General features: G+C 45.5%; 1 protein-coding gene across 2 annotated transcripts in view; it reads right to left on the bottom strand.

Annotated features, from left to right (window-relative positions):
* Positions 1 to 25,234, bottom strand: part of NUP133 (nucleoporin 133) — an 80,797-nt gene that overhangs the window by 16,159 nt on the left and 39,404 nt on the right. For both annotated transcript variants that reach the window (XM_085857259.1, XM_085857258.1), the window contains 8 exons: positions 24,432 to 24,585; positions 24,143 to 24,297; positions 20,431 to 20,528; positions 18,532 to 18,683; positions 15,941 to 16,035; positions 15,622 to 15,846; positions 15,372 to 15,494; positions 15,035 to 15,134 (listed from right to left, as the gene is read on the bottom strand). In XM_085857259.1, coding sequence (XP_085713385.1) covers positions 15,035 to 15,134; positions 15,372 to 15,494; positions 15,622 to 15,846; positions 15,941 to 16,035; positions 18,532 to 18,683; positions 20,431 to 20,528; positions 24,143 to 24,297; positions 24,432 to 24,585 — 1,102 coding nt within the window. The remainder of the gene's footprint in view (positions 1 to 15,034; positions 15,135 to 15,371; positions 15,495 to 15,621; positions 15,847 to 15,940; positions 16,036 to 18,531; positions 18,684 to 20,430; positions 20,529 to 24,142; positions 24,298 to 24,431; positions 24,586 to 25,234) is intronic.

Below are 25,234 nucleotides of genomic sequence, written 5' to 3'. Positions count from 1 at the left end.
GGAAAAATTAAATGGGGAGACCAAAACGTGTGAGACGAGACACGAGGTGACGACGACAGAAACTTATAAATGTATAGAGACACGGGAGACAGAAAAAATAGAGGAGAGACAACATGATGAAGACGGGGTAAGTGACGCGCACACACACACGGAGGTAGTGGAGGATAATGGGGGTGAGCTGGTGGACTGGGTGGAGACCCAATGCGAGCACCTGGATGGCCTCCTCCAGGAACGAGGGGAGGGAGTATGCCCCCTTGAGGCGAGTCACGACCAGGTGAGTTCGGTCGTGCTTTGCGAGGTTGAGGGGAGGAGTGCTGTGGACAGGTGCACGGAGAGCTTGGGGGGTATAGAGGCCCCGGAGACCCTGATGGGGACACGAATCCCCAGTGTGGTTGTCCCTGTGTGTGTGGTGCAAGGTGTGAGTGCGTCCCCGTGTGTGGAAGCGACCCCGTGTGCGAGTGGTGTGGTGGCGATGGTGCCAGAGTACGTGCTTCCCAGCACGCCGTGTGTGGATGAGGCACCGTGTGTGGAAGAGGCCGTGTGTGTGGATGAAACGGCCAGTGTGAGTGAGGAACCGCAGTTGAGTTCCCCCGCGTGTGTGAGTGAGGGACGGTGTGTGGATGAGGCACCGCGGATGAGTGCCCCCGCGTGTGTGAGTAGTATGGTTTGTGTGAGTAGTGAGGCACGCGTAAGTGAACGGCCGAGTGCAAGGGAGACCGTGTGTGTGAGAGAGCGGTATGTGAGGGAGATGTCGGTTGGCATGCGGGAGCACGCAGCCGCGTCTCCCGGGGTGAATGTGATGGAATGGAGTGTGTGCGTCGTAACACGCAGGTATGCGTGGGTTGAATGGCGACGACGGCGACATGGGAAGAAAGAAAGCCGAGTAGCGGCTGTAGTTGTTTCGCGGACCGTGCCGGGTTCACCCAGCAGTGAGCACGCGGTCCGTGCTGTGCAACGCACGAGACCACCACGTGCTCGCTTGCGAGAGTGAAGTCCCGGTCCGGAAACGCCAGCGGTGGATTTGCCGATCCCGCGGACGGACAAAGTTTCGGCAGGTAAATGGATTTGGACCGGACGGGTTCTCCACGCAATCGTGTGTGTTAACTCCAACGGGCAAAGCACATGTGTTCGCGTGGGGAACCCCTCGAGACGTGGGGCTTGTGTTTTTTTTTTATGCGCACGGTGACGTCATGGCTGCACGCGGGGTTGGAATCCGGCAGGAGGGGTATCTCTGCCGGATGGTACCGTCCAAGGAGGGACGAGGAACACGTGCAGCTGCATGACGTCACGGGCAGGTGTAAAGTGCGCGAGCTCTGAGTTGCCGCGCAGGTGCTGCGCATAGAAAAAAAAAAGAAAAAAAAAAAGCAAGCCTCACTTTCGGGTGCACAGGATTCCTGGGCAAGGGGTGGAAGACCCCCTTACCCGGGGCACAGGATGGAAACTAGTTAGGGGGAAGGGTTAGCTTAGCTAGACCGACTCCATGGGGCAGGGGTAAGTCCTCATGGAGTCCGTGGAATGGATTAGTTAGAGGGATTGTAGCCAGATTTAGGTGGGGAAATTGATTAAAGAGATTTGGAGACAGTGACAGACAGTGAATGTGTAGAGGGGATGTAGTTTAGCTACGTAGTGTTAAAAGGAACGTGCTATAATTTAAGGGACGACGTGGGAGCACGAGTTAGTTAGGGGAGGTAGTTAGGAGGATGGCAGAGTTCAGCGGTGAGTGTGTTGAAGAGTTGGAGAGTTGTGAGGTGAGTACATGTTGAGTGAGTGAGGCCAGCGGGTCTGTGTGTATGGAGTGAATGGGGAATGCATGGTGCGATGAGTGATTGGGGGGAGGAGTGACTCCCGCCCAAGGGACCCCGGGGTCAGTGTAGAGTGAGTTAGGGGGCTAGTCAAATTAACAAAAATGGAGGTCGTTTTGCTGTTGGTGGGAATGTAGGCTCGAAACCCATTTGGAGGGGTGCAGGAGCCCTGTTGACGGGCTTGGGAGCGTGGCTGCGAAAGGTGAGTATCGCTGAGTGGGTACCCCGGGCACCAGGCTAGTCGGCCGTGGTAGGCCAAGGGCCCATGGGGGGCCGGGATAGCGTAGTGGGCACGGGTGCGCCTGCTTGGTGCGGGGGCCCGGGGCGCCATTAGCCGCGTGGGCAGTGTTGTGGGCACGGGTGACCCTCGGAAAGGGGCCTGGGAGGCCGGCCTGCCACGTGTGCGTTTCAGGGGAGGTGCCATGGGGGGCACTCCCCGGTGTTAGGGAGCTGGTAGGCTCGGAGGCAGTGTAGTGCCCGGGGGTGCCATAGCGGGAGATTCGGCAGAGGGTCGTGCCTGCCAAAGGGAGCCACGTGTCCCAGCCAGGAGACCGTGTGAGGGCACGGAGAGAAAATTGGGGGGCGAGGCCCGAAATTGTGAGGACACCAACACAGGCGACGGGAATCTGGGTTGTTAGAACCAATAGTTTAAGCGAGAGGCGCTTGTTGAAAGCCCCGGGGTAGTTTAACAGTTAAATGGTTAGGGTAGATTAGGAGATGTACCCCTCCGCACCATCCATCCCCTCGCTGTCGTTGTGGGCCGCTGGACCCACTTGGTGTTAAGATCGCCGAACTCTGGGGAGGCCACCTGAGGCTTCGTTGGGCCTCGACACAGGACGTTAGCTCTCCCTTATTCCCCTCCGGGAAGGGAACGTAGGGGTTGGGAGTAGGCTAGGTGACAGGATAGGTTAGCCGAACAAGGACGATAAAGGGGGTTAGGGGACGATTTATAGTGGGGAAGTAAAAATAAATAAATAAATAAATAAGTTGGGGCTAAATTGGGGTTTGGACAAATTAAGGGAGTGGGTATGTACAGTGACAGGCAAAGGCGATAGGTTGGGAGGGAGACAGGTAGGTAGGTCCGAGCCCGCCTTCCAAGTGGCCAGCACCACCGCACTCCCTCCACCAACCTCCATTGAACGGCAAAGGCTGGCCAACTTCATCGGCTGGCAGTGTTTTGCTTCAAGGCGGAGGCCGGCCAACTTCATCGGCAGCTGTGTGCTGCAAGGCCTGTGCCGGCCAGTTCATCTGCTGGCTGTTTTTCTTCGAGGCCTGTGCCGGCCAGTTCGTCTGCAGGCTGTGTTTGCCTGCAGCGGCCTTCTTCTGCGGGCTGTGTTTGCCTGCTGCCTTTGCCATGCCATGCCCACTGCCCACGTTCACCAGCCCCGTTCAATTTTTGCTTTGCCCCCCCCCCTGTTCATTTCCATGTGCGCCAGGATCAGAAAGCAACAGTTTGCAAGCTGCGAGAACTGCCCTGTTGGCGGCTACAACACGGGCCTGCAGTGGCGGCCCGTGCACCGTGTTTGTGTCCATCCATCCATTCGTTGTGCTCATTGCGTGTGCCACTTGAGCTGGCACGGAGACTGCGTTTGTGCAGCCCATGCACCGTTGTGGTTCACTGTGTTCAGTTCAAAAGGGAAGGCCTTGGACTGCGTGTGAGCAGCCAGCCACGTTCCCTGTCACCTGCATTGTTTGAGCCAGAGACTGCATGCGGGCAGCCTGGCTCCCTGCTAACTGCTTTCTTTTTGCAGAGTTCAATGATCCTGGGCCATGGTTTAGTGTAAAATTTGTAAGTTTAAGATGTACTGTACATATGAGTGCGCCCCCGGCATGTCTGTCTAGCGCCGGCAATTTTATTTAAGTCGTCCGTGTGAGTGAGTTTGTTGAGGTAGTTACGCAGCCCTCAGGTTATTTATTTTGGGGACACGAATACCATGAATGTCGCACTCAGGGATCCGTAGGTAAAATGTACTAGGGGAAAACTACACATGATGGCACACGAGAATTTGACGACTCGGGACGAGTCTGTAAAAAGGGGAGGGGGTAGTGTTGTGGTTACCAAATTCGCAAACCACCATTCAGGTCCCTTAGGTGAGGTATCTCGGTAAGTATATGTGTAGTTAGGCCCAAACCCGTTGTCTCGTGGGAATACATGTCATTTATGCGTGCTGCGACTCTTCAGGATAGCCGTTTTTCTTTTACTATCTTTATTTTGGACCAACCGCCATTGTCACCACCACCACCACCCACCACAACGCCGCTTCACCACAACAGCCACGACCTTTCCCGTCACACCTCGCAACCGTCGCATCGCCACCGTTCTTGCGCCGCTTGTGGGTACCGGTGTTGGACTCGTGCAGGGCGCGCGCCGAACAGCGTGTACAAAACCACGGATTTTCCACTTCAAAAACGGATCAAAAACGACACACGCCCACTTTTGTTCCGTCCAATCGGTGAGCGAGGGGCGATTTGGCCCCGCCTCCAGGGCGTTGGAGGGCGATCGATATATGCAAATTTATGGATCAAAAGCATTCACGCCCACTTTTTCTCGGGCCAATGGGGAGCGAGGTGAAAGGTCGAAGGCAGGGGGTCAAAGATGAGAGAGCGAAGCCACGGGGCTTATATAAGCGACCGCGTTCGTCAGTCAAGTGGATGAGAGTTAAGACTTCGCGGGCGGTGGGGTTGGGAAGAAGAAGAAGCAAGAAGGAGTTGGTCGTCGTCGTGTGCGTTGGAGTCGGAGCAAAAGGGGACGGAGCTGTGGAGAGGCGGCGAGGGCAGACGAGGGGGTGCTCGCGTCGTGCAGGGAGCTGCACACCAGGGAGGCCGACGGCGCGACCTGGCCGAGGTGGAGACGCTCGTCGCGGGACTCGAGGCAGAGTGGAAATCCTCTATACCCCGAGCATCAGCAACCCCCTCCTGTTTCCCCCCGCGCTGAGATAGTGCGACCAAGGGGGCCCCTTTCCCACCCCCTACCAGACACTGCCCGCGAGGCCCGCGGAGTTGAGGCACCATCGCCGCTCCGCGTCTCATCACCAGACGGGTAGGCCCGACCCGGTCTCGGCCTCAGGCCCTCCTCATCTTTGAGGGTGTTCTTTTCCTTGGTTTTGGGTATGTGTTGTCGGCGCCGTCTGTGAAGTAAAATTGTATAAGTGTTGCCGTGTGCTCGCGTAATCGGTATTAGATCTGCATTGTCGCATTTGCTTTTTGTGTAAATTGCATTGTTTCTTTCCTTTTCTATGTGCTTTTGGTGGAATTGAATATGTGTGCTTTCCGTTCATCGCGAATAAATGTGCTTTGTGTTGAACTGTCTCCCGCTTCGCTTCTTCTTTTCCTCTATTGAATCCTCATCTTGCTTCACGTAAAGGGTTGGTAGTGGGCTGAATACGCCCGATAATTAATCGAACCGTCGAGGTCGACGAATAACACCGCTCGGTTATCCCGATAGTACGGAACGGGTCGCTTAAGTGGCCCGTGTCCGAAGTCGACCTGCGGCGAGGTGCGATCGCCCGGTCTACCCTCCGTGTGGGTACTTAGGTAGGTCGAATTTGGCGAGCAACCCTATCCCACGCGGGGGCTGATTGGCTCGATCGCGGTGAGACCGAAAGGTCCACCCGTGACTGGTTCCCGGCGTTAGTCCGAGAGGGTCACGACGGGATTGTCCGTCCGGTGGGCGACGTGCCGCGATTCGAGTTACGTGGCCGTCAGCACGCCGGCGGGCGCGAATCCGTAACAATATATTTCAAGGCCAAACAGTCTCACGTCGGATAGAAAGTGTGAAAATTATTTGTCTTTGTGTACTTCGTTTTGCTTCTTTCTTCCAAAATATATCTTACTTGTGCGTTATATATCAACGTTATCAGACTTCCCCCCCCCTCACTTCAAAATTTTTTATTTTTCACTCTAACGATCTCATTTCCACCTCATATTTCCCTCTGCCAACTCATGGTTATACATCCACAACCCCCCCCCACCCCTTACTCAATATCTACAAACTGATTCTTCATGAAATATAAACACTTCTCCTTCCTTTAAAAGCATTTTAAAATTGCATTTCAACCCTTATATCTCCTTCAGAAAAGCGACATATGTTGTTCTTCACCACTTTTTATTTTCTTCTTCTTCAAAAATATTTTCCAAAAGTGTTTGGCAGCTTCGTGATTGGTCCACCAAACTCCCACTTTCCCGCTCACCCTCACACCCTGCATGTACAGCACATTTCACATGCCTTCAACAAAAGATCTCATCTCCCATCGCATGATCTTTATCTCCGCTGGTCAAAGTTGGGAATTTGGAATCGGAATAAGCATTCAACCCCATCCCACCTCCTCAGAGCTTGTTACTCCATCTGCATCTCAAACCTTCCCCCTCACACCACCGCCCCCCCAACATATCTAACTGTGGACCTCAAACATTTCTAATCCAACCTGACATCCTGTAGCTGTCAATACAGGGCACTGCCGATAAAGCAGACATAATCTGTTTAAAAGAATCCTTCCTCCCACAGGATGTCCCCGAATCCTTAGTGTCTCTCCCCGGTTATGGTCTCCTCAAATTTGATAGGTCTGAAACACGCCCCGGGGGTGCAGTTGCACTTTACATCAAAAACTCCATTTCTCACTGCCCTTGAACTGATCTTACACCTCCCAACCCCCAGGAGTACCTCTGGCTGTGGCTGTGACTTCCCTTCTGCCCACACCTCTTGTTTGTCTGTGTGTTGCATCGTCCTCCAAACAGTGATGACTCCATATTTCTCTTTCAAATAACATGGACAAATTTTTAACCACTCATCCCAACTCTCTCTTCCTCATATGTGGCAATTTTAGTTATCACCATGCAAATTGGATGGGTGTTGGTAGCTCTCTCATCAACCATGGCATGACAGCAAAGGACTTCTGTGAGGACATGGGAGTGACTCAATCTGTGAACTTTCCAACCTGGATGTCTCTCAATGCTAAATCCTCCCTTCTGGACTTGGTGATGACAAACTTCCCCACAAATGTCTCCTGTTCTTCCTCTACTCCAATTGGTTCATCTGATCATATGCTTGTGAACATCATCTCTCTGGCTATTCTCAGAGAGCTGCCTCAATGCCGGCAAGACTGGCAGTTCACTCGGGCAGATTGGCAGGGACTGCAAGCAGATATCTCTCTTCAGGATTGGTCTCCCATATCAACTGCCCTGATGTTAACTCAGCCTGGTAATTCTTCCACAGAAACCTGCTCTCTCTCATGCAGATTCATCCCATCTCGTCTTCAATTATCCTACCCTTCTTCCTGTCCATGGTACACTGAATCCTGTTGTGAGGCAGTTGCAATGAAACAACTTGCTTTTTCTTCCTGGAGGGCAAAGCCAACCAAAGAATCTCACTGCATTCCAAAAAGTGTGTATCCACTCTCAGGGGAGCCAGAAAACAACAAGCAGCAGCTTCTTCGCTCACTGCTGATCTGGATAAAATCACAAACTGGTCCAACACGTGGAACATGTCTTTCAATCCAGACAAATCTCACACTCTCACTATGTCTCTTCGAAAGGACTGTTTAGAACCTCCCCCCCCCCCCATCCACTTTCTCAACAATCCTCTGGAAGAAGTCCTTCCTTTCAAGCTTCTGGGTCTCACTATCTGCCATGACCTTTCCTGGGAAGCCACATTTCAAACCTCGCCTCCAAAGCCAGTCACCGACTGGGAATCCTTCGTTGTGCAAAGTCATTCCTCGGCCCACCTGAGCTCCTGACCACTTACAAAGCTTTTGTCCACAGCCTGATGGATTACTGCTCTCCCCTCTGGGCTGGTGCTCCTGCCTCCCACCTTTCTCGGCTTCACGCTGTATAAACCAAGGCATTTCGGATCATTGGCATCTTCCACAATGAGGCTGAGTCTTTGGGCCTCTCACTCAATCACCGCAGGTTGGGCGGTGGTCTGTCTTCTATAGTCTACTCTCCAGCCTCGCCCCCCCCCCCTGCTCTCTCTCTGCGATTTGTCCCCACCACATTTCCGCAGGGTGCTCAAGGTCCCCCAACAACCCCCTTCTGGTAAAACTACCAAAATCACGAATCACTGCTCACCTTCACTCTTTCATTCTTCTTTTTCCCACCTTTGGAATAAACTCCCTCACTCAATTCATTCCCATTCTTTCCTCCAGGCCTTCAAAACAGGTGTTCACCACCATCTCTTATCATCCCCCATCCAAATCCTCGATCTTTTAGACCCCCGATAATCCACCCAAGCCCACCTCCTTTAAATTCCCTGCTTTCCTTCCTGAAAGTCCCTGTAATGTCCATCTTCTATTCCCCATCCCATCCCTCTCCCTTCCACAGATCTCCTAATGTCTCTGTTCCCCACTGTTTTGTCCTTCACACTCCCTCCCCTCCTGTCTCATGTCCTTGATGTGCTTTGTGTGTTAGCTCTCATACGAGCCTCGACAAGGTATACAAAAAAAAAATTAAAAAAATCTGTCCAACCTTAAGAATGAACTTTCAAACTTGTCTTCCTCCTCTCAAACTTAGTGGCTCCTTGTTAAGTCATTCTCTGGAGTCTGCTCCCCTTCCAACCCTTCACTCTCTTCAAATAGCACCACAGCAGACTCCGCTCATGAGATGGCCGAATGCTCCAATTCTGCGTTTGATTCCAAATATTGTGTCCCCAACCCGTCGCTCTCGGTCGCCACCCTTCCATGTCGTACCCAACTGTTCTTTGTGTCTTTTGCATCTGCTGAGAAGGTGGAAAAGGTTCTTTAAACCCTTGACTGACTGCAACTGGACCGGATGGCATCAACTCACTTTCCCTAAAAACGTGCTATGCTGCTCTTGCACATCCTCTCTCACCTCCTTTACCCATGGTCATCTTCCATTTGCGGAGAAATCAGCCAACAGCACTGCATTAAATGTAAAAGGTGCAAAATCGGATCCCCTCAACTTCAGATCTATCAGCTTATTTCCATTCATCAGCAAGGTAATGGAATCCTTCCTTTTCTCCAACAGCCTCATCTCAGATCATCAATTTGGTTTCAGACAAGGTCACTCCACATTGGACATGATGCTTGAACTCACCAAAACAATGGATGGAGGCCCTCATTTTCAGACATGAGATCAGGGCAATCTCTCCAGACATATCTCATGCTTTTGATAGTTTGACATCCTGCTTTACTCTCCAAACTCTGCCTATGCCATCTAAGGCCAACTCCACACATGGCTAACTGACTTCCTCTACTCTCGTAGCCAACGTGTGGCTCTCAACAGAATCCTTTCATCTCCTTTCCATGTCAAGGCAGTGTTCTGGGTCCAGTCCTATTTTTATAATCATAAATGATCTCTGACTCTGGAAAATCTCGTTTCAAACAATTTGTTGTTGGCTGCCAAGATACATAGTGCAGCATGTTAAAATCGGTTTTGAGAGTTTGAATATTTGAATGAGAGTTTGAGTCTATGGTTAGGTGGAGGTGCTGTGTAATGGACACGTCTACAAGGTAAAGTGTTTATCACTTAATACATCATATACAGTGGGGTATGATTAAAGTTATTCAAATGTAGTAATTCTTTAAATAAAAGCAATAATTAAATAAATTTATATGAGGATATTGCATTGCTGTGTTGATGACTGTCAGGACACAACTTTGAGGTTGTGGGTCCATTGATGTTGAGTAATCTACCGATGTGAACCGGGGTTGTGGATCAGCTGTTTGGAGAGGTTCTGGGCTGAAAGGATCGAAACCTCGATGAAGAACGGTGCCCAGCTGATGATCCAGGCAGTTGGGAAATCAGTTAATTCCTTATAAGTTAAGGTTACAACTTGAAATAACTTTTGTAAGTACTGACCAGTACATAATATATCCATGTGTGTGTGTGTCTTTCTTTTTGGGACTACAGTGCAGTAATTGATAATTATTTTGATTATCCATTTGCTGATGACATCCCTCATCCTTTAGACAGGCCAGGCCTCAGCTTCTTCCCTCTCTTCAGACCTTGACAAAATAACAAGCTGGTCAAACACTTGGGATAAGTCTTTCAATTCTGACAAATCTCACCATATCAATCTCCTCCAAAAGGACTAGCTGTCAAACCCCCAATCCACTTAACAATCCTCTCCAGGAAGTCCATTCAAACTCATGGGTCTCACTGTCAGTCATGATCATTCTTGGACAAACCACATTTCAAAGTTGGCCTCTGCTGACTGGGCATCCTCTGTTGTGCATCCTTCCTTGGCACACCTGAACTCCTATCCATCTACAAAGCCTTCATCCGCAGCTTAATGGAGTACTGCTCTACCCATTTGGCTGGCTTCCCCACCTCACATCTTGCTCAGCTTGACACCATGGAAACCAAGGCTTTCAATATCATTGGAATCTCTCGTGATGAAGCCGAGTCGATGGGCCTATTACTTTATCACAGACAGGTAGGAAGGTGGTCTCTCTGTCTTCTACAAACTCCTGGCATCCTCTGTTCTTTCCATGGTTTGTCCCTCTCCTCCACATTTTTGCAGAGCACACATGGTCCATTATCAACCTCCTTCTGGTGAAACTACCTAAATCCAGGATCACTGCTCTTTTGTCCCACCTGCGGAATGAACTTCCACATTCTCTTCAATCTCATTCTTCCCTCCAGGTCTTCAAGACTGCTGCTCACCACCATCCAAAACTATTATCGTTTCTACCCTCGTTAAACCCCCTGATCTCATTTCCAATTTTCCCAACTGAGAGCTTCCTTCTGTATCGATCTTTGCCACCCTTTGCTTCCCTTTCTGCGTCACATTCCTCCGCACAACCATTGTTTGTCGAAGTCTCCAAGTCCCATTCTATCTTGGCCTTTAACTCTGCTGCTGGTTTTCGCTTTCTCTTTCTCGTTCCTTTTGCTCTGTTACATACTGATCCGTTCAATGTACTCGCTTATCCATGAGCATAGACTATGTACAGGGAAAAAAATAAAGAAAGAAAAGGAAAGATAGAAAGAAAGATAGAAAGATGTTTGGAAAAATAATACAAACAAGAAAAAGAGCAATCAGAGATTGCAGACCCTCACCAGGACTTTTGTATGGTGTTTGTGTACTGGTGTGTGACGTAATTAATGAGACATAACTAGAACTGCCACTTTATAACTGCCAGCAGTAATGACCGGGTACCAAGACATCCCACTTTGATCGGACACCTGACCCATGAAGTTTTGTTTATTATTATTAAATTCAATTCAGAATGGGATCAAAATAAATTCAATTCAAATCAAATGGAAGACCAAATAGGTACAGTCCTGCATTGGAGTCATCAGAAGGAACCAGAACAAGCAAAAAACAAACATGAAGTCATTAGGGGGAACCTGGATAGGATTCGTATTTCACCCGCTACTCCTCGACCCTCAAACCCATCCAGGTACAGCCAAGTGAGCCTTATTTTTTTTTTAAACAAACAAAAGTATATATAAATATAAAAAAAAAGAACCCAGATCAAAAAATTAAATAATTATGGCTGAAATATCATGTGTCCAATCAAGTTGAAATTTAAAACATGTATTCCCCATCACTACTAGATCATAATTGTGAAGTTTCACGTCAATAAAGTAAGCGGTTCCAGAGAAAACATTTAATATTTTCTTAAATCCAATATGGCTGCCAGACCATGTGACATCAATTATTCCTGAACAAACGTGTACAGTGTACACCTATGGCTTGGGGAACATTTGTGTGAACTTTCCCCTCGATCTGTCCAGCCGTTCTGGAGAAGAGGATTTTTTTTATAGGTTTTAGGGTAAAACCAATATGGCTGCCAAACCATGTGACCTATGACAGCATTTGTGGTAACCTTTTGTTCCTCATGGATAGGCGGTAATACGTGTAAAGTTGCCTTGATCTGTTCAGCCATTTGAGAGGAAGATTTTTGAAGGTTAAAATAAATAAATAAATAAATAAATAAATAAATAAATAAATAAATACATACAATACGGCTGTTGAATCATGTGACCAATGAAGTAATCAATTTTTTTTTTGTGGACCATTTTAGCTAGATTAGATAGATAGATGTGGACTAGATGACTGTCAAAAATTTCCATACTGATCTGATGTAGCGTTCTCCATTTGCAATAATGATGTCACAACGAAGGCACCTGTGACGCCATTAAAAAAGTCACTCATTCCCCATGAGTACTTGCTATGTGCCAAGAAAGTTTATCCTTGGTGCGGTTTCAGAGATACAGAGGTCCAAAGTTTTTTCCGTTTTTCCAACATGGCTGCCACACCACATAACCTATGATGTCATAATTTCCATTAAAACATTCTACACGAGTCGTCGCTCCTATGGTGAAAATTGTCTGCATAGAACTTGTGTTTTTCTCCGCAACTGCTTGTGGGATGGAGACAAACAAAGCGACAGACAAACAAACAAATAGACATAAACAGAGACATTTGAAGGACATTACCACAAAACAGACTAAAAATAAAAACCACAAAGCTTTTCGTTGTGCTCTCATCAGATGAAATTCGCACAAAGTGAATGAGGTAAGGAACAAGAACAATCCAATAGACACCCATCAACAAAGTTGATTCCGATTGGACGTTCTCGACTGAAACGTCAACACCTCCCAACAGTCTAGGTGGGAGGAGCATGTTCAGTGTTCAGCTCTCCAATTTGAGGTTGCAGAGTCTGAGGTGGAGCCCCAAAGGCTGTTGCAAAATCCTCTTCATCAATGTCTGTGATTGTGAGACGAGTTCCTCTTCTTCTTTGCACAAATAAGGAAAGCAAGTGGACAAACTCCTTTTGTCGACATAACATGGGGTCCATGGAATAGATAAATGTCGCTTTCAGTATTCGGGGATGTGTTGTACTTCGTCCTCGACTCAATATCTTGAATGCATCCACATTATAATGTTCAGCAGTTTGCATTCTCAATCAAATGCTGTCCAATAGCAGATGCACACGATGTGGGGATTGATGCTGGGACCTTCCTACAAGCACGTACCAGCTGTATTCGTGAACCAATTGTGTTTTTCCTGATGGACAAAGGGACTTTGTTAGAGTCTGTCAGAGTCTGGGTAGTTCTGCCTACATACCGAGTATCACATTGGCACTTGAACTCCTGAATAATATTGCTAAGTTTTGAGGCAGGCAGAACATCCTTCTTAACTGCAGGAATCAGACGTCGAGAGGTGAAAAATATTCTTAGACGAACAGCCAGATACGTGTTTGAGACACATCTTTTGATTTGTTCCTCATATCTTTGCGACATTTTCCCTTTCCAAGGAATATTGATGGAGATTGGGCACTTTTCAGGACCCTTCTTTCATTCATCTATAGCAGTGACGAATTTGTGCAAATTTGGAACAAAAATAAATACGATTCTGTCCACCATTTGGTGAAGTTTCGTGAAGATCGGTTTAAAATTGTGACCTGGAAGCGATTAAAGGTGAGCGGACAGATAAACAAACAAACCAATGGAAGCGAACAACATACAGTAATCAAAAAAAATCTTTTTTTAATAACCAAGTAAACAAATGGACCCAAATGCAACACCCTCTTCTTCAATGAGGATAATTATCCATATATTCACAGAGTGGCACAAAATATAAGATTATAGTCCATCAATAAAAAGATCACCTAAGACCATGGTCGAGAAAAGATAACATTGTTTCAGATGTATCCATTTATATGAAGACTTCGGAGCACCTTGGTGAAGAATATCAGGACAAAATTAAGTTGCAATTCTTTTTAACGTTTTAATCAACTGAGGAATACAACCATCCCTGCAAGCTCCTAAGGCTTATATTGCTTTGCCTTTTTAGAGTTCCCATCTCAACCAACAACTCATGATGCTGAAAACCAAAGATTCAAATCCCACATATCATATGTTTTTATACATTGTCTACTTAAGTTATTGCACTGACGTCTTTGTCCTGTCTGTGATTTCACCTTGAGGTACCACACGTCAAGCCTCAGGACTCTTTGGCAAGAAAGAAGGCCGTCACATGGTTGAGTTGAGAAGGATATCCGTCCGCATCCCAGCATGAACCTTTATGGTTTGATCGTCTGTTTTTTTTTTAAGGATAGTACCGATTTAGGGGTTTATGCACAGATGTCTGTTATTCATTCCACTCATCTACCACTCTGGCTGTCGACATATTTCCTAACATTCAGACGGGCATGTTGCTTTTCTTTCTTTTTTAGCTGAATGACCGCTCATACCTAGATATTATGCTCTTTCAAAAAAATAATTAATTGTAGTGTCCATCTGGTGAAATATGCAGGAAGTTTTGAACAGGTCTCCACGTTGTCTTCTGGTCTACAATATCGTAAAGTTCAATCTTCAAAATCTAGCTTTTCATATGAGAGTTCCCTGATACTTGGGATGAGTTTGGTGGGCTGAACTTATACTTTTTCCAGTATCCTTTTATCCTTGTCCAGGTGGAGACTCCAAACTTTCAAACAATAGTTAAGGTGTGGATGAGATCCTTGGTGAGTGAAAGATCAATGTAAATAAATAAATAAATAAATAAATAAAAATAAAATAAAAAGGCCTCCATCTCAAAGGGAAAAATGAAGTTGCACCGATGACTTAATGATGTACTTATTCTTCACACAGGGATGTGAAAGTGAAAACTTTGTGACCTGGAAGGGCACTCGGTGGAGCGCATACCTCTGCCACGTAATGCCTGATTCACGAGAACATATCGGGCCCAATACATTTTTGAAATATCATGCTATACAGTACTATATTGTTTTTGGCCCTATCTCTCAATGGTGAAGAATCACTTAAAAAATTAAATAATTATCGTATCCAGATTCGGATCTTCACCAAAATTGAATCAATTCGTCCTTGCAACACACCCAACCTGTCCACCAAGTTTCATCCGAATCCGTCAGCAACTCTGAGATATGGTGCTATTTATCGTTTTTTTGGCCCCATCTCTCAATGGTGAAGAATCACTTTAAAAATTCTAGTAGTCGGATCCGGAACTTCATGAAAATCTAATCAGTTTGTCCTCATCACACACCCAACCTGTCCACAATTTCATCTGGCTCCGTCCGCAGCTTTTTGAGATATCCTGTACACAAACAGACAGAAAGGGGGTGAAAACAACCTCCTTCACCTTCGGTGGTGGAGGTAATAATCAGATGTAGTACTTCTCAGTTTTTGAAATTTGACCTCAAACCAAACACTTTCGATCTGAAGAACTGCCAATGGAATAATCAATGGATCCAAAGTCAAAGACACACGACGCCCAACAAAACAAAACACCATCACCACTATAACCACACCTGTCCAAGAGATGGACTCAGAGTTGGCTTTGTATTGCACGTTCAAGGCATAAAGGTACCACTCCTGGTTACGGTACTGCAAAGCTTTCCTCAGCATCTCCTAGAGGAAATAAATCAACAAAAAGAGAGCGATGTGTTTTGTTATTATGACACCACTGCTTTCCAAATACCGTGCCATGATGCACGGCACATCACAAGCATATCAAGGCACTCTTTGTGCATAAGCATGTGAAAACACTGTCATTATTTATACCTTTTCTCGATGATGAAGAGAACATAACATAACACTCCATAAAGAATATAAACAAGCAAGGATGGAGAGAAAAAGATAACTTACCAGAATAATATTGTTAACGAGGAAAACCGTCTGAGTGCACTCTGTCATATCCTCTCGGCATCTCTGTAAAACGTCATCTTCTTCCTCCAACAGTACTTCAATGATGTCATCAATTCGTGTCACCTGCAAGTAACGCAACTTATCCGTGACGCACGCCGCCACAGGCCTTCACAACCTCACTGTACAACCATTCATTTGAAGCCATCATCGCAAAGCAGCCCATTTGACCTGTCGGAAGGAGAATAATTACCTCTCGGAAGAAGACGTCCGCGGGCGTGAGATTTTCAGGGACGCTTACTAAGCGACGTGTGAGCACGCAACGTATCATACGTGCAACAAGCTCCGGCTGGCGTTCATGCTGCTGTTTCAGGGCTATGGCTGCCATCAGCTTCTCGGCATGTTCACAGAGGAGGCGTGCCGTGCATGGACACCCATCACGGAGACGCGCGTCACCCAGCCTTTGCAGAATCCCACGCTGAGTGGTACGAGTGCACAGTGGTTAGGATGACAAAACCTCCACACACAAAATCACATTCACAGAGACATGTAATGAAATGAAGCTCACATACCTCACGCAAGAAGCTCAAGTAAACTTTGTGAGCAGTGAGCTTGTCCTTAAGCTGATGTAGCAGCAGCAGAGAAGAATGGCTAAAACCAGACCCCTCTACGGGGAAAAATTGGGGGGGGGAGGGTGGAGTCGTGCTACAAAACGCCGATATTACATCCTCACTCATTAAAATTTGGATAATTCTGCTGGTTGAAATGAGAATAAGAAATTGGTAATCAATAAATTTAAACAACAATTTTCGGTCATATCAGGTACAAGGTAGAGGAAAAACAAACAAACCAAAATTGCTGCTAAAAACTAAGTTTCGTTAATGGCTCAGTTGACATAAAAAGGTGCAAAAACTGATCCCCTTAACTACAGATCAATTGGCTTACTTCCAAATCATCAGCAGGGTCATGGAATCCATCATCACAGTTGAAATAAAAATCTTCCTTTTCTCCAACACCAACATCTCAGATCATCAATTTGGTTTCAGACCAGGTCACTCCACCTTGTCTATGCTGCTTCTACTCTCCCAGCAATGGATGGAGGCCCTCTATAGCACAAATAGGATCAGGGCCATCGCTCTGGACTTGCAGTAACTTGTGCTTTTGATACAGTCTGGCATCCCGCCTTGCTCTCGGTCTATAGAATCCAAGGCCAACCCCACGCTTGGATTACCGATTTCCTCCCCTCTCGTAGCCTCAACGGAACCCTTTCTTCTTTCCCCGTCAAGGCTGGAGTACCCCAAGGCAGTGTTCGAGGCCCCCATCCTATTAATAATCAATGATCTCACTGACTGGAAAAATCCTCTTTATCGCTTTGCTGATGACATCACTCATTCTTCTGACAGACAGGCAGGCAGCAGCCTCTTCCCTCTGTTCAGACCTTAACAAAATCACAAACTGGTCAAACACTTGGAATATGTCTTAACCCTGAAAAATCTATCTATCTATCTCTCTCTGCCTAAACTATGTATATAAAAAAAATAGGGGCAATACCTTTGGGCACCCACCTGATAGCGGTTGGATAAGATAACCAGGGAACCACTGGTAGGTGTGGATGACCCACAAAATATATAGTGGAGAAGAATGTAAATGTGTTTTTGGGGGGGAAACACCAGATTTTTTTTTAAACGACGTCAACAAACTTTTGTACATACCGGTTGATGTAGGTTGCGGCCAAATTTCATCAAAACGGTGTGTGTGTAGTTTCAGTGAAGTTGCAAGTGTTTACAGACAGAAGGACTGATGATGCGCCATCCCATAAGCCCCCCTGAATTACGTTCCAGGTGAGCTAAAACATTTTTCAAAAAGGTCCGAACAAACTTCATTCCATCAATATTGGCAAATAGTAAACCAAAACCTGGAACACCTTTCCACACGTATATACACATCTCAAAAAAAATTAAAATAAAAAAGGAAGAGGAAGAAGAAAGAACTGGACATAATTTGACATCGCAACATCATCCAATATGCCTCTGGCAACATTAAGTCTTTGCTTACTCTAACTTTAACCTAAAACCTTTGGGCCATTTGACCTCAATATCTAATCTAAACATACGTATCATGGTACATGTACTTGGTTTAGCTCGAATATCTGACATGACCTTTTATCTCGATGCTAAAATCTAATCAGTTCATCTTTGTATCAAGTTTAGTCAAAATCCCATCACTGGTTCACAAGTTATTGCAGTAACAGGATTTTACCCAACATAACCTCTAAACTTTGACCTCTTGACCCAAATATCTAATGAGTTCATATTTCCACCAATATACATACTTAGACCAAGATTTATTTAAATCCCTTCAGCTGTTCTCAAGCATCACATTTTTACCTGAGATGACGTCTGACCTTTGACCTCTTGAAGCCAAAATCTTTTCAGTTCATCTATGAATCATAATACTGTCGGACTCCGCTATTGGCTGATTCGTGGCCCTGTGCTGCACGCATTCGCGGTTTTTGTTTTGTTTTTCTTGAGTTTTTGCGGTTTTTCCTGTACATATTCACGGGAAATGAATCGACAAAGCGAGGAGAGTGAAAGAAGGAATGCGAGCGTGCAAAGCAAAAGGAATGACAGAGGGAAGGACTTAAAGATGGAAGGAAGAGATGAGACTCGCATTTGTGCGAGTCCGCAACCCTCTCAGGCAGCAAAGCTTCGAATCTCGCAATCTTTCTACGCCCTTATCTTTCTCCGCAAGAGGTTCTACATGCATCTATTTCCAGAGAGTAGACCCGTCCTTCAGCCTCCCTCCTCTGGCTTTTGGCCTTCCTTTTTTCGTAGTATTTTTGTACTGTACATGTAAATGTTCAATTAATTATCTAATCTTTTTTTTTTTTTTTCTTTTCCAGATTTTACTCAATGAAATTTGACTTGCATAAACATCCCAGGAACAGAACCCTTATGCAAGTCGAGGACTGTCTGCATAATAAGTTCATCTTTACATCATTATACATGCTTGTACCAAGTTTGACTTGGATTCCTTCAGCCGTTCCTAAGTTATCATGGCAATGAAAACCGATCATGGACACATTCAACCCGAAAACATAATGCCTCTGGTGACAGTCAGCTTCGCTAAAAGATTTTAAATAATACAAATCACCGATGCATACCATCAGGAACAGATTTTGTCCAGCGCGGGTCAGTGGCCGGGAAATCATCCACCATGGTCTCGCTGAGACGAGCAACGACCAGGTCCAGCACTCTCGCGTCCTCCACTGGAAACTGCTTTTCGATAATACTCTGCGACATGCCGTGATCTTTCCTGCTTGGGAGAATCCATATTGTTGCAGAATACATCTGGAATGTTGATGCTCAGTACAGCCATCTGACTTATTGCAAGGTCGACACAGGTGGCTCATTTCTGCTCGAGAACAACCAAGGAGATCTGTGGTCAATCTAGATTTTAAAAATATAAATAATTATGACACTCGCAGAGCACATAGTCTCGCCTCGCACACTCATTCTAAACAAAAATACCACTGTAAACTGAACACATTATTATTACGGTCAACTGCTTTTATGGCCTAAATACCCGCATCATCCATGCACCCCATTATGTAACATACATTGCCATTATCTGTAGCTTTAATGATTATTAGGATATTTAATGACCACTTTTGGGCACATTATGGCAAGACTGCATCAATGGAGATGAATACGAATATATAAACAATATGGATACAAACAAACACGACATAATAGTGACCGAAGCATTTCGTGCTGCACTCTTCAGGGTAAAAATTGCAGCAATATTGATATAAATGATATAACAAGTTGATATGATATAAATAAGTTTGCTGCAATTTTACCCTGAAGAGTGCAGCACGAAAAGCTTCGGTCACTATTATGTCGTGTTTGTTTGTATCCATATTGAAATTCTGTAGTCCCAAACATCTGCTATATACATATTCAGATATATGAAATTTCGCATCCATCTGTTAAGTGGTTCTGGAGAATATTTTTTACGTTTTTGTTTTTCAATCCAATATGGCCACCATATCACGTGACTGATGAGGTCATTAATTTAATTTTTCACTCACATCGGGTAGATGATATGAGGATTTAGATTAAACCAATTATGGCTGGAATAACACCGCCAATGACATCATTGTTATCACCATATATACCCTATGTGGAGTTGGTGACATATGCCAAGTTTCAAGATTATTTTTCATCGAGTGGTTTCAGAGAAAACAATGTCCAAATTTCTTCCTTTCATCCAACATGTCTGCCATACCATGTGACTTTTGATGTCAGCATTATCAATAAGACATTCTCCACGGGAAGTCCCTCCTCTGTTTAAAGTTTTGCATCGATCAGACGAGTGGTTGCAGAGAAAAACATATTAAAATAAAAAAATATAAATATCTGCAAACACACGCACAGGTACGCACACCAATAGTTTCGTATTCCCTTTGGACGAGACTAAATACAATTCAAAAAACAATAAAACAAGCATACTTTATCCTGCCACCACTTTCTTAACCTTAAACACATCACGTTTGTAAAACATATTTAAACCATTCTCTTCTTCTTTCGGCTGCTCCCTTTCGGGGTAGCCACAGCGGATCATCCGTATGATCCGCATAGTGATTTGGCACATGTTTTACGCCGGATGCCCTTCCTGACGCAACCCTGGTCGCCTCTTACGACACAGGGATATAGTACACCTATTTTAACCGGGGTATACACCGGCCCAGTATACTGGTACTCATTTCGCCGACCTCGGAAGGATGACAGGCTGAGTCAACCCCCTGGTGTATTAATTCAGTGGCCCAACGGGGCTTGAACTCAGGACCTTTTGGATCCCAAGCCGCTGCCCTAACCACTGCACCAACACCAGGCTCCATTCAACACCAGACCAACATTTAAACCATACATTCAAATAATTTAATCATCTCCTAAAGGATCTTCATAACTGTATCAGTGTGTCATTGTCTGAGACTTGTGCAAGACAGCAAGCTGGGAACAAGGTCTTTGGGTGTAAGAAAGGAAAAGGTAGGACGGACCTGCATGAATGAAGGAATGCCATTTTAAGGGCCTCCACATTCTCGTCCTGCTGGTTTGAATCCCCACGCAGCAAGGAGGCTTCCAATGCTGTCATGTCCTGCAAGGCCACAATTTACCCACCAACCGTTTTCCAGCATACATGTCCGACCGAACAAGCTAGACATAAAAGGCTGAACCCAATGATCAATCATGGCATCCGGTGAAACATTTTGTAAATGGGAAATGACAAGTTGTCAAGTTTCTGATTCTTGGTGTACATTATTAGTCGTTCCTGGATTCAAAAGAAGCAATTAAAAAAAAAAATGTAATGGCAGAAAGCAGACTCAGACCTAGCCTGTTTATTCATTTGAATACTTCACTCATGATGCTGGGTTCAAATCCCAGATACTGTGTTGACACATCCATTGTGTATCTACTGAAATCATTGCCATTGTGCGATTTAGGCACAAACTGGTCCAAGATGCTTAGATCACTGCTTAAAAAAGACATTAGAACTCCTCTTTGGTGATGCATCACTACGTTTTATTCATTTATTTGTTTAGATATACATAATCAAGGCTCGTGGAAGAGATAGAACATGGGTAATGGGATGCTGGTATGGGTAATGATGAGGGGTAGGGGAGAAAGTAAGGGGTGGACAGCATGGATACAGAAGCCAAATTTTACGAGAGGTGGGGGTGGTTTAACAGTTGAAGAAAAGATCATGATTTTGGATGAGGGATGATTTGAAATTGTGGTGAACAGTTGTCATGAACACCTGGAGGCAAGAATGAGATTGAAGAGAATGGAAGTTGGTTCCACAGGTGGGGGGGGGGGGGGGAGGAGAAGAAAAAAAAAAAAAAAAGAAAGAAAGGAAAAAAAAAAGAGGAACAAATAAGTGGAGGTGAACAGTGATCATGGATTTAAGTAGTTTCACCACAAGGGGGTTGATGTTGAGATTGTGTGTATCCTACAGATACATCGGAGCTGGGGGTGAGGGGACATGGAGATGGCATAGTGCAAGAAATGAGGAGGTAGAAGACAGAGAGACCACCGACATGTCTGCGATAGCAAAGTGATAAGTCCATCGACTCAGCTTCATCGCGAGAGATTCCAAAGATCTTGAAAGCCTTGGTTTCCACAGCATCAAGTTGAGCAAGCTGTGAAGCAGGGGTGCCAGCTAAGAGGGGAGAACAGTATTCCATCAATCTACAGATGAAAGCCTTGTCGGTGGATATGAGCTCAGGTGTGTCAAGGAAGGACTTTGCACGATGAAGGTGCCTCGTCGGCATCTGGCTTTGGAGGCCAACTTTGAAATGTGGTTTGTCCAAGAGAGATCATGGTTGGAAGTGAGACCCAAGCGTTTGCGTAAATGAACTTCTTTGAGAGGGATGTTGAGAAAGTAGATGGGACGATTTGCAGTACGGTCCTTTCAGGGAGAAAGAAGAGAAGTTTTTCAGGGTTAAAAGACATTCCAAGTGTTTGACCAGTTTGTGATTTTGTCAAGGTCTGAAGAGAAGGAAGAGGCTACTGCCTTTCTGTCAGAAGAATGAAGGATGTTATGGCAGAGGGTAGAGTCATCAGCAAAGAGATAAAGTGGATTTTCCAGAGATTATTGATGAAAATTAGGAATAGGATTGGGCATCGAACACTACCTTGGGGCACTCCAGCGTTGACAGGGAGAGAAGAAAGGATTCAGTTGAGAGGCACATGTTGACTACGAGAGTCAAGGAAGTCAGCAATCCAAGAGTGGAGTTGACCATGGATTCCATAGGCAGACAGCTTGGAGAGCAAGGCGGGATGCCAGGCTGGACCATAAGGTTGAGATATGCCCAGAGGGACGGCCCTGATTTCATGTCTGATGTTGAGGGCATCGATCTATATTTGGGAGAGTCGAAACAGCATGTCAAATACCGTGTAACCTTGTCTGAATCCAAATTGATGATCTGAGATGAGGTCATAGGAGAAACGGAATGATTTTTATGTCAACTGTGATGATGGATTCCATGACCTTGCTGATGATTGGAAGCAAGCAAATTGGTCTGTAGTTAAGAGGATCCACTTCTGCACCTTTTTATGTAATGCTGCGATGTTGGCTGACTTCCAAACAGATGGAGGATGACCAAGGGCAAACTATGGAGTGAAAAGGGCAGAGAGAGGAAGCGCAAGAGCAGCAGAGCAGGTTTTTAGGACTCTGCAACTGGACCGGACGCCATTAGCTCATGAGTCAGAGTCGAAGGTTGCCAGAAACTTCTCCACCTTCGCAGATGCAAAAGCCAGAATCTAGGAGCAGTTGCGTATGACTGAGAAGGGTTTGTCCAGAGAGAAGAAGAAGAAGGAGAAGGAGAGGGAGAGGGAGGAGAGGGAGACAAAATTCGGAAGCAAACACGGAATTTAAGCATTCGACCTTCTCACAAGCGGAGTCGGCTGTGGTGCCATTTGAAATGAGGGAAGGGGTGGAGGGGAAGCAGACACCAAAGACAAAGACAGACTCGACAAGGCACCACCAGAGAGACATGTTGGACAGATGTTTTCTGGTTCTCCTGAGAAGAGATTTATTTGCCAGGCATTTATTATTTTAAACAGCAATCCATTTGATCATTATTGCCATGCTTGATAACATGCTCCCATTATGCAACTTTTACAATGAAGAACCATGAGGCCACGATTCGCATCATTGCTGGGTGTGAGGCTGTGCCACTAACTCCCTGTAATGTTAGAGCAGGAATTTGGGAGCTGTATGCCAACAGATGGAATACCAAGTTTAATGGCACAAACATTGATGCCTCATTCTGTCTGTGGAACACCAGGGTGACAGTTTATAGCTGGGTCAGAATTCGAACCCAGGCTAGACAGCTCAGAGGGGAGTGCAAGTACTGTACCTCCACACCACCCTGCCAACTCATTATTTGGCTGTCTGTACAATACAATCTTGTAACCTTCCAGCTCATCACCATTTATAAAGGTCTTAACCACTCAATTTGAAATGAAGCTTTGGAGATGGAAATTTGGACCACACTCTGTGCAGAGCATTGGTGCTGCTCAAGCAGTCTCCTTGGCAATTGGGCAAAATCCTGGATGGGTCGCCACTCCAACACAGTATACCAGCATGCTGGCACTCATTTTGCCGACCTCGGAAGGATGCAGGCAGAGTTAACCCCACCTGGTATTAATTAAACAGCTGAGCGGGATTTGAACTCAGGACCGTAGGATCCAAAGCCCACCACCCTAACAATTAAGCCAACACCAGGCATAAATGAAGCTTTGCCAAATTTAAATAACAATTAACAGGGACATTAAATACTGTACACAAGAAACTCGTGCCTTTAAGACACCAGGATGTGCATTGTTCGAACTGAGCAGGTTACAAAAGGCAAGATGGCGTTGGGTAAGCTAGAATGTAACCTATACATTAAATACTCAGAGGCATTTCCTTTTTGAAGACTGATAAATCAGTCAATACTATACATTTAATTGTTATTCCTGTACTTATCTTTGGCAATTTGGGGGTGAGCATATTAGTGAAACATCACATAAGCAGACTTTGCATGTCGTGGGTAAATATGCTGGATATTGTTAAATGACAAGAAGTAGATCAAGTTCCAATCAGATTGGTTAGTTTTGTCAACTACAATGTAATGACATCATGATCATCGAGAGGAGCAATGGATAAGATTAATTCTGGAGGGGAGGGGGGGAGGAAATGGTGGGGGAGAGAAAAGTGGATCCTACCTCAGGATGTGCGACAACACTAGCAGAGAGGGACGTCTCAACAGCTGGGGGAAGCAAAGACTCCTCCTGGCATGGAGAGATAACAACAAGGCCATGGATGAGGGAGAAGAACACACCTTGGCCGTCCACAGATCCTCCACCAAGCAATCCATCTCCTGAAATAAATGCAGAAATCCCTCATGGAGCAAAATTATTCTCAAGAAGTTTAAGCATTGTTGCATCGACGGTGAGTCAAACATCTGACAACACCATTGTTAATTGAGAATCCAAGACTTGACTGAACCCTAACCGGGAGCTGAGAAGGAGATCTTCTCCTGTACAAGGCTGGTCCATCTTGTTCCAAGCGAGCCAGCAAACACCTCCTCCTCATTGTACACGAATGCAAGTTGGCCAGCGGGATCCGGTACGAGAAGGCTGCACGCCACAGCGTCTGGATGGCCAGACTACAATGCAGAATTGTTTTTTTTTTTTTAATCTGAAGGTCAATTCATGCCCTTTGAGAATAAAATCACAAGAACAGAAATAAAAATGTTGCCTGCACGAGTAGATGTAAAGTGGTTAGAACAACAGAGTTCATAGAACACCTTACCCTACGCAGTCTTGAGAAAAAGCACAAGGAAAGGGTTACCCCCCCCCCCCACACTCCTTGTTTATTTTGACTCCATGGTTGTACCGTTAGGCACCAACATTTTTCCTGAATCTCGCTGGTCCTCCGCAGAGTTTGGGGCAAATTTGATTGGTTGAGATGGCGTAAAATTTTGCTCAAATCCTGCTAAACTGGAAGTTTTTGGATATTTAAAAGCAAGATTATTGGTGTTCTACAGCGTTCAAGTGTATAATTAAATTGCAATAATAAGTTTGAAAGGCTGGAGAAAAAACAACCACTGAATCGGAAGTTTGCTTGCTGCTGTTGATGCAACATCTTTTACACCACTTTATTCAACACGTTAAATTAGTTATTCATGCCTGTTGTTTGGAAGAAGGAAGTCCAAGATGCTTAGATCACTTTTAGATCACTTGGGTCCTTTATGGGGTCCCCACAAACAGCAAGTTTCCTATTTGAAATTATTTTCAAAGATATTCGGCTGCCAG

Source organism: Eptatretus burgeri, chromosome 15, assembly GCF_056783735.1.
Source record: "Eptatretus burgeri isolate ZD-2024b chromosome 15, Ebu_testis_v1, whole genome shotgun sequence".
Lineage (NCBI taxonomy): Eukaryota > Metazoa > Chordata > Myxini > Myxiniformes > Myxinidae > Eptatretus > Eptatretus burgeri.
The sequence above is the reverse complement of the archived record's forward strand: the minus strand, read 5'-3'. Positions and strand labels throughout refer to the sequence as shown.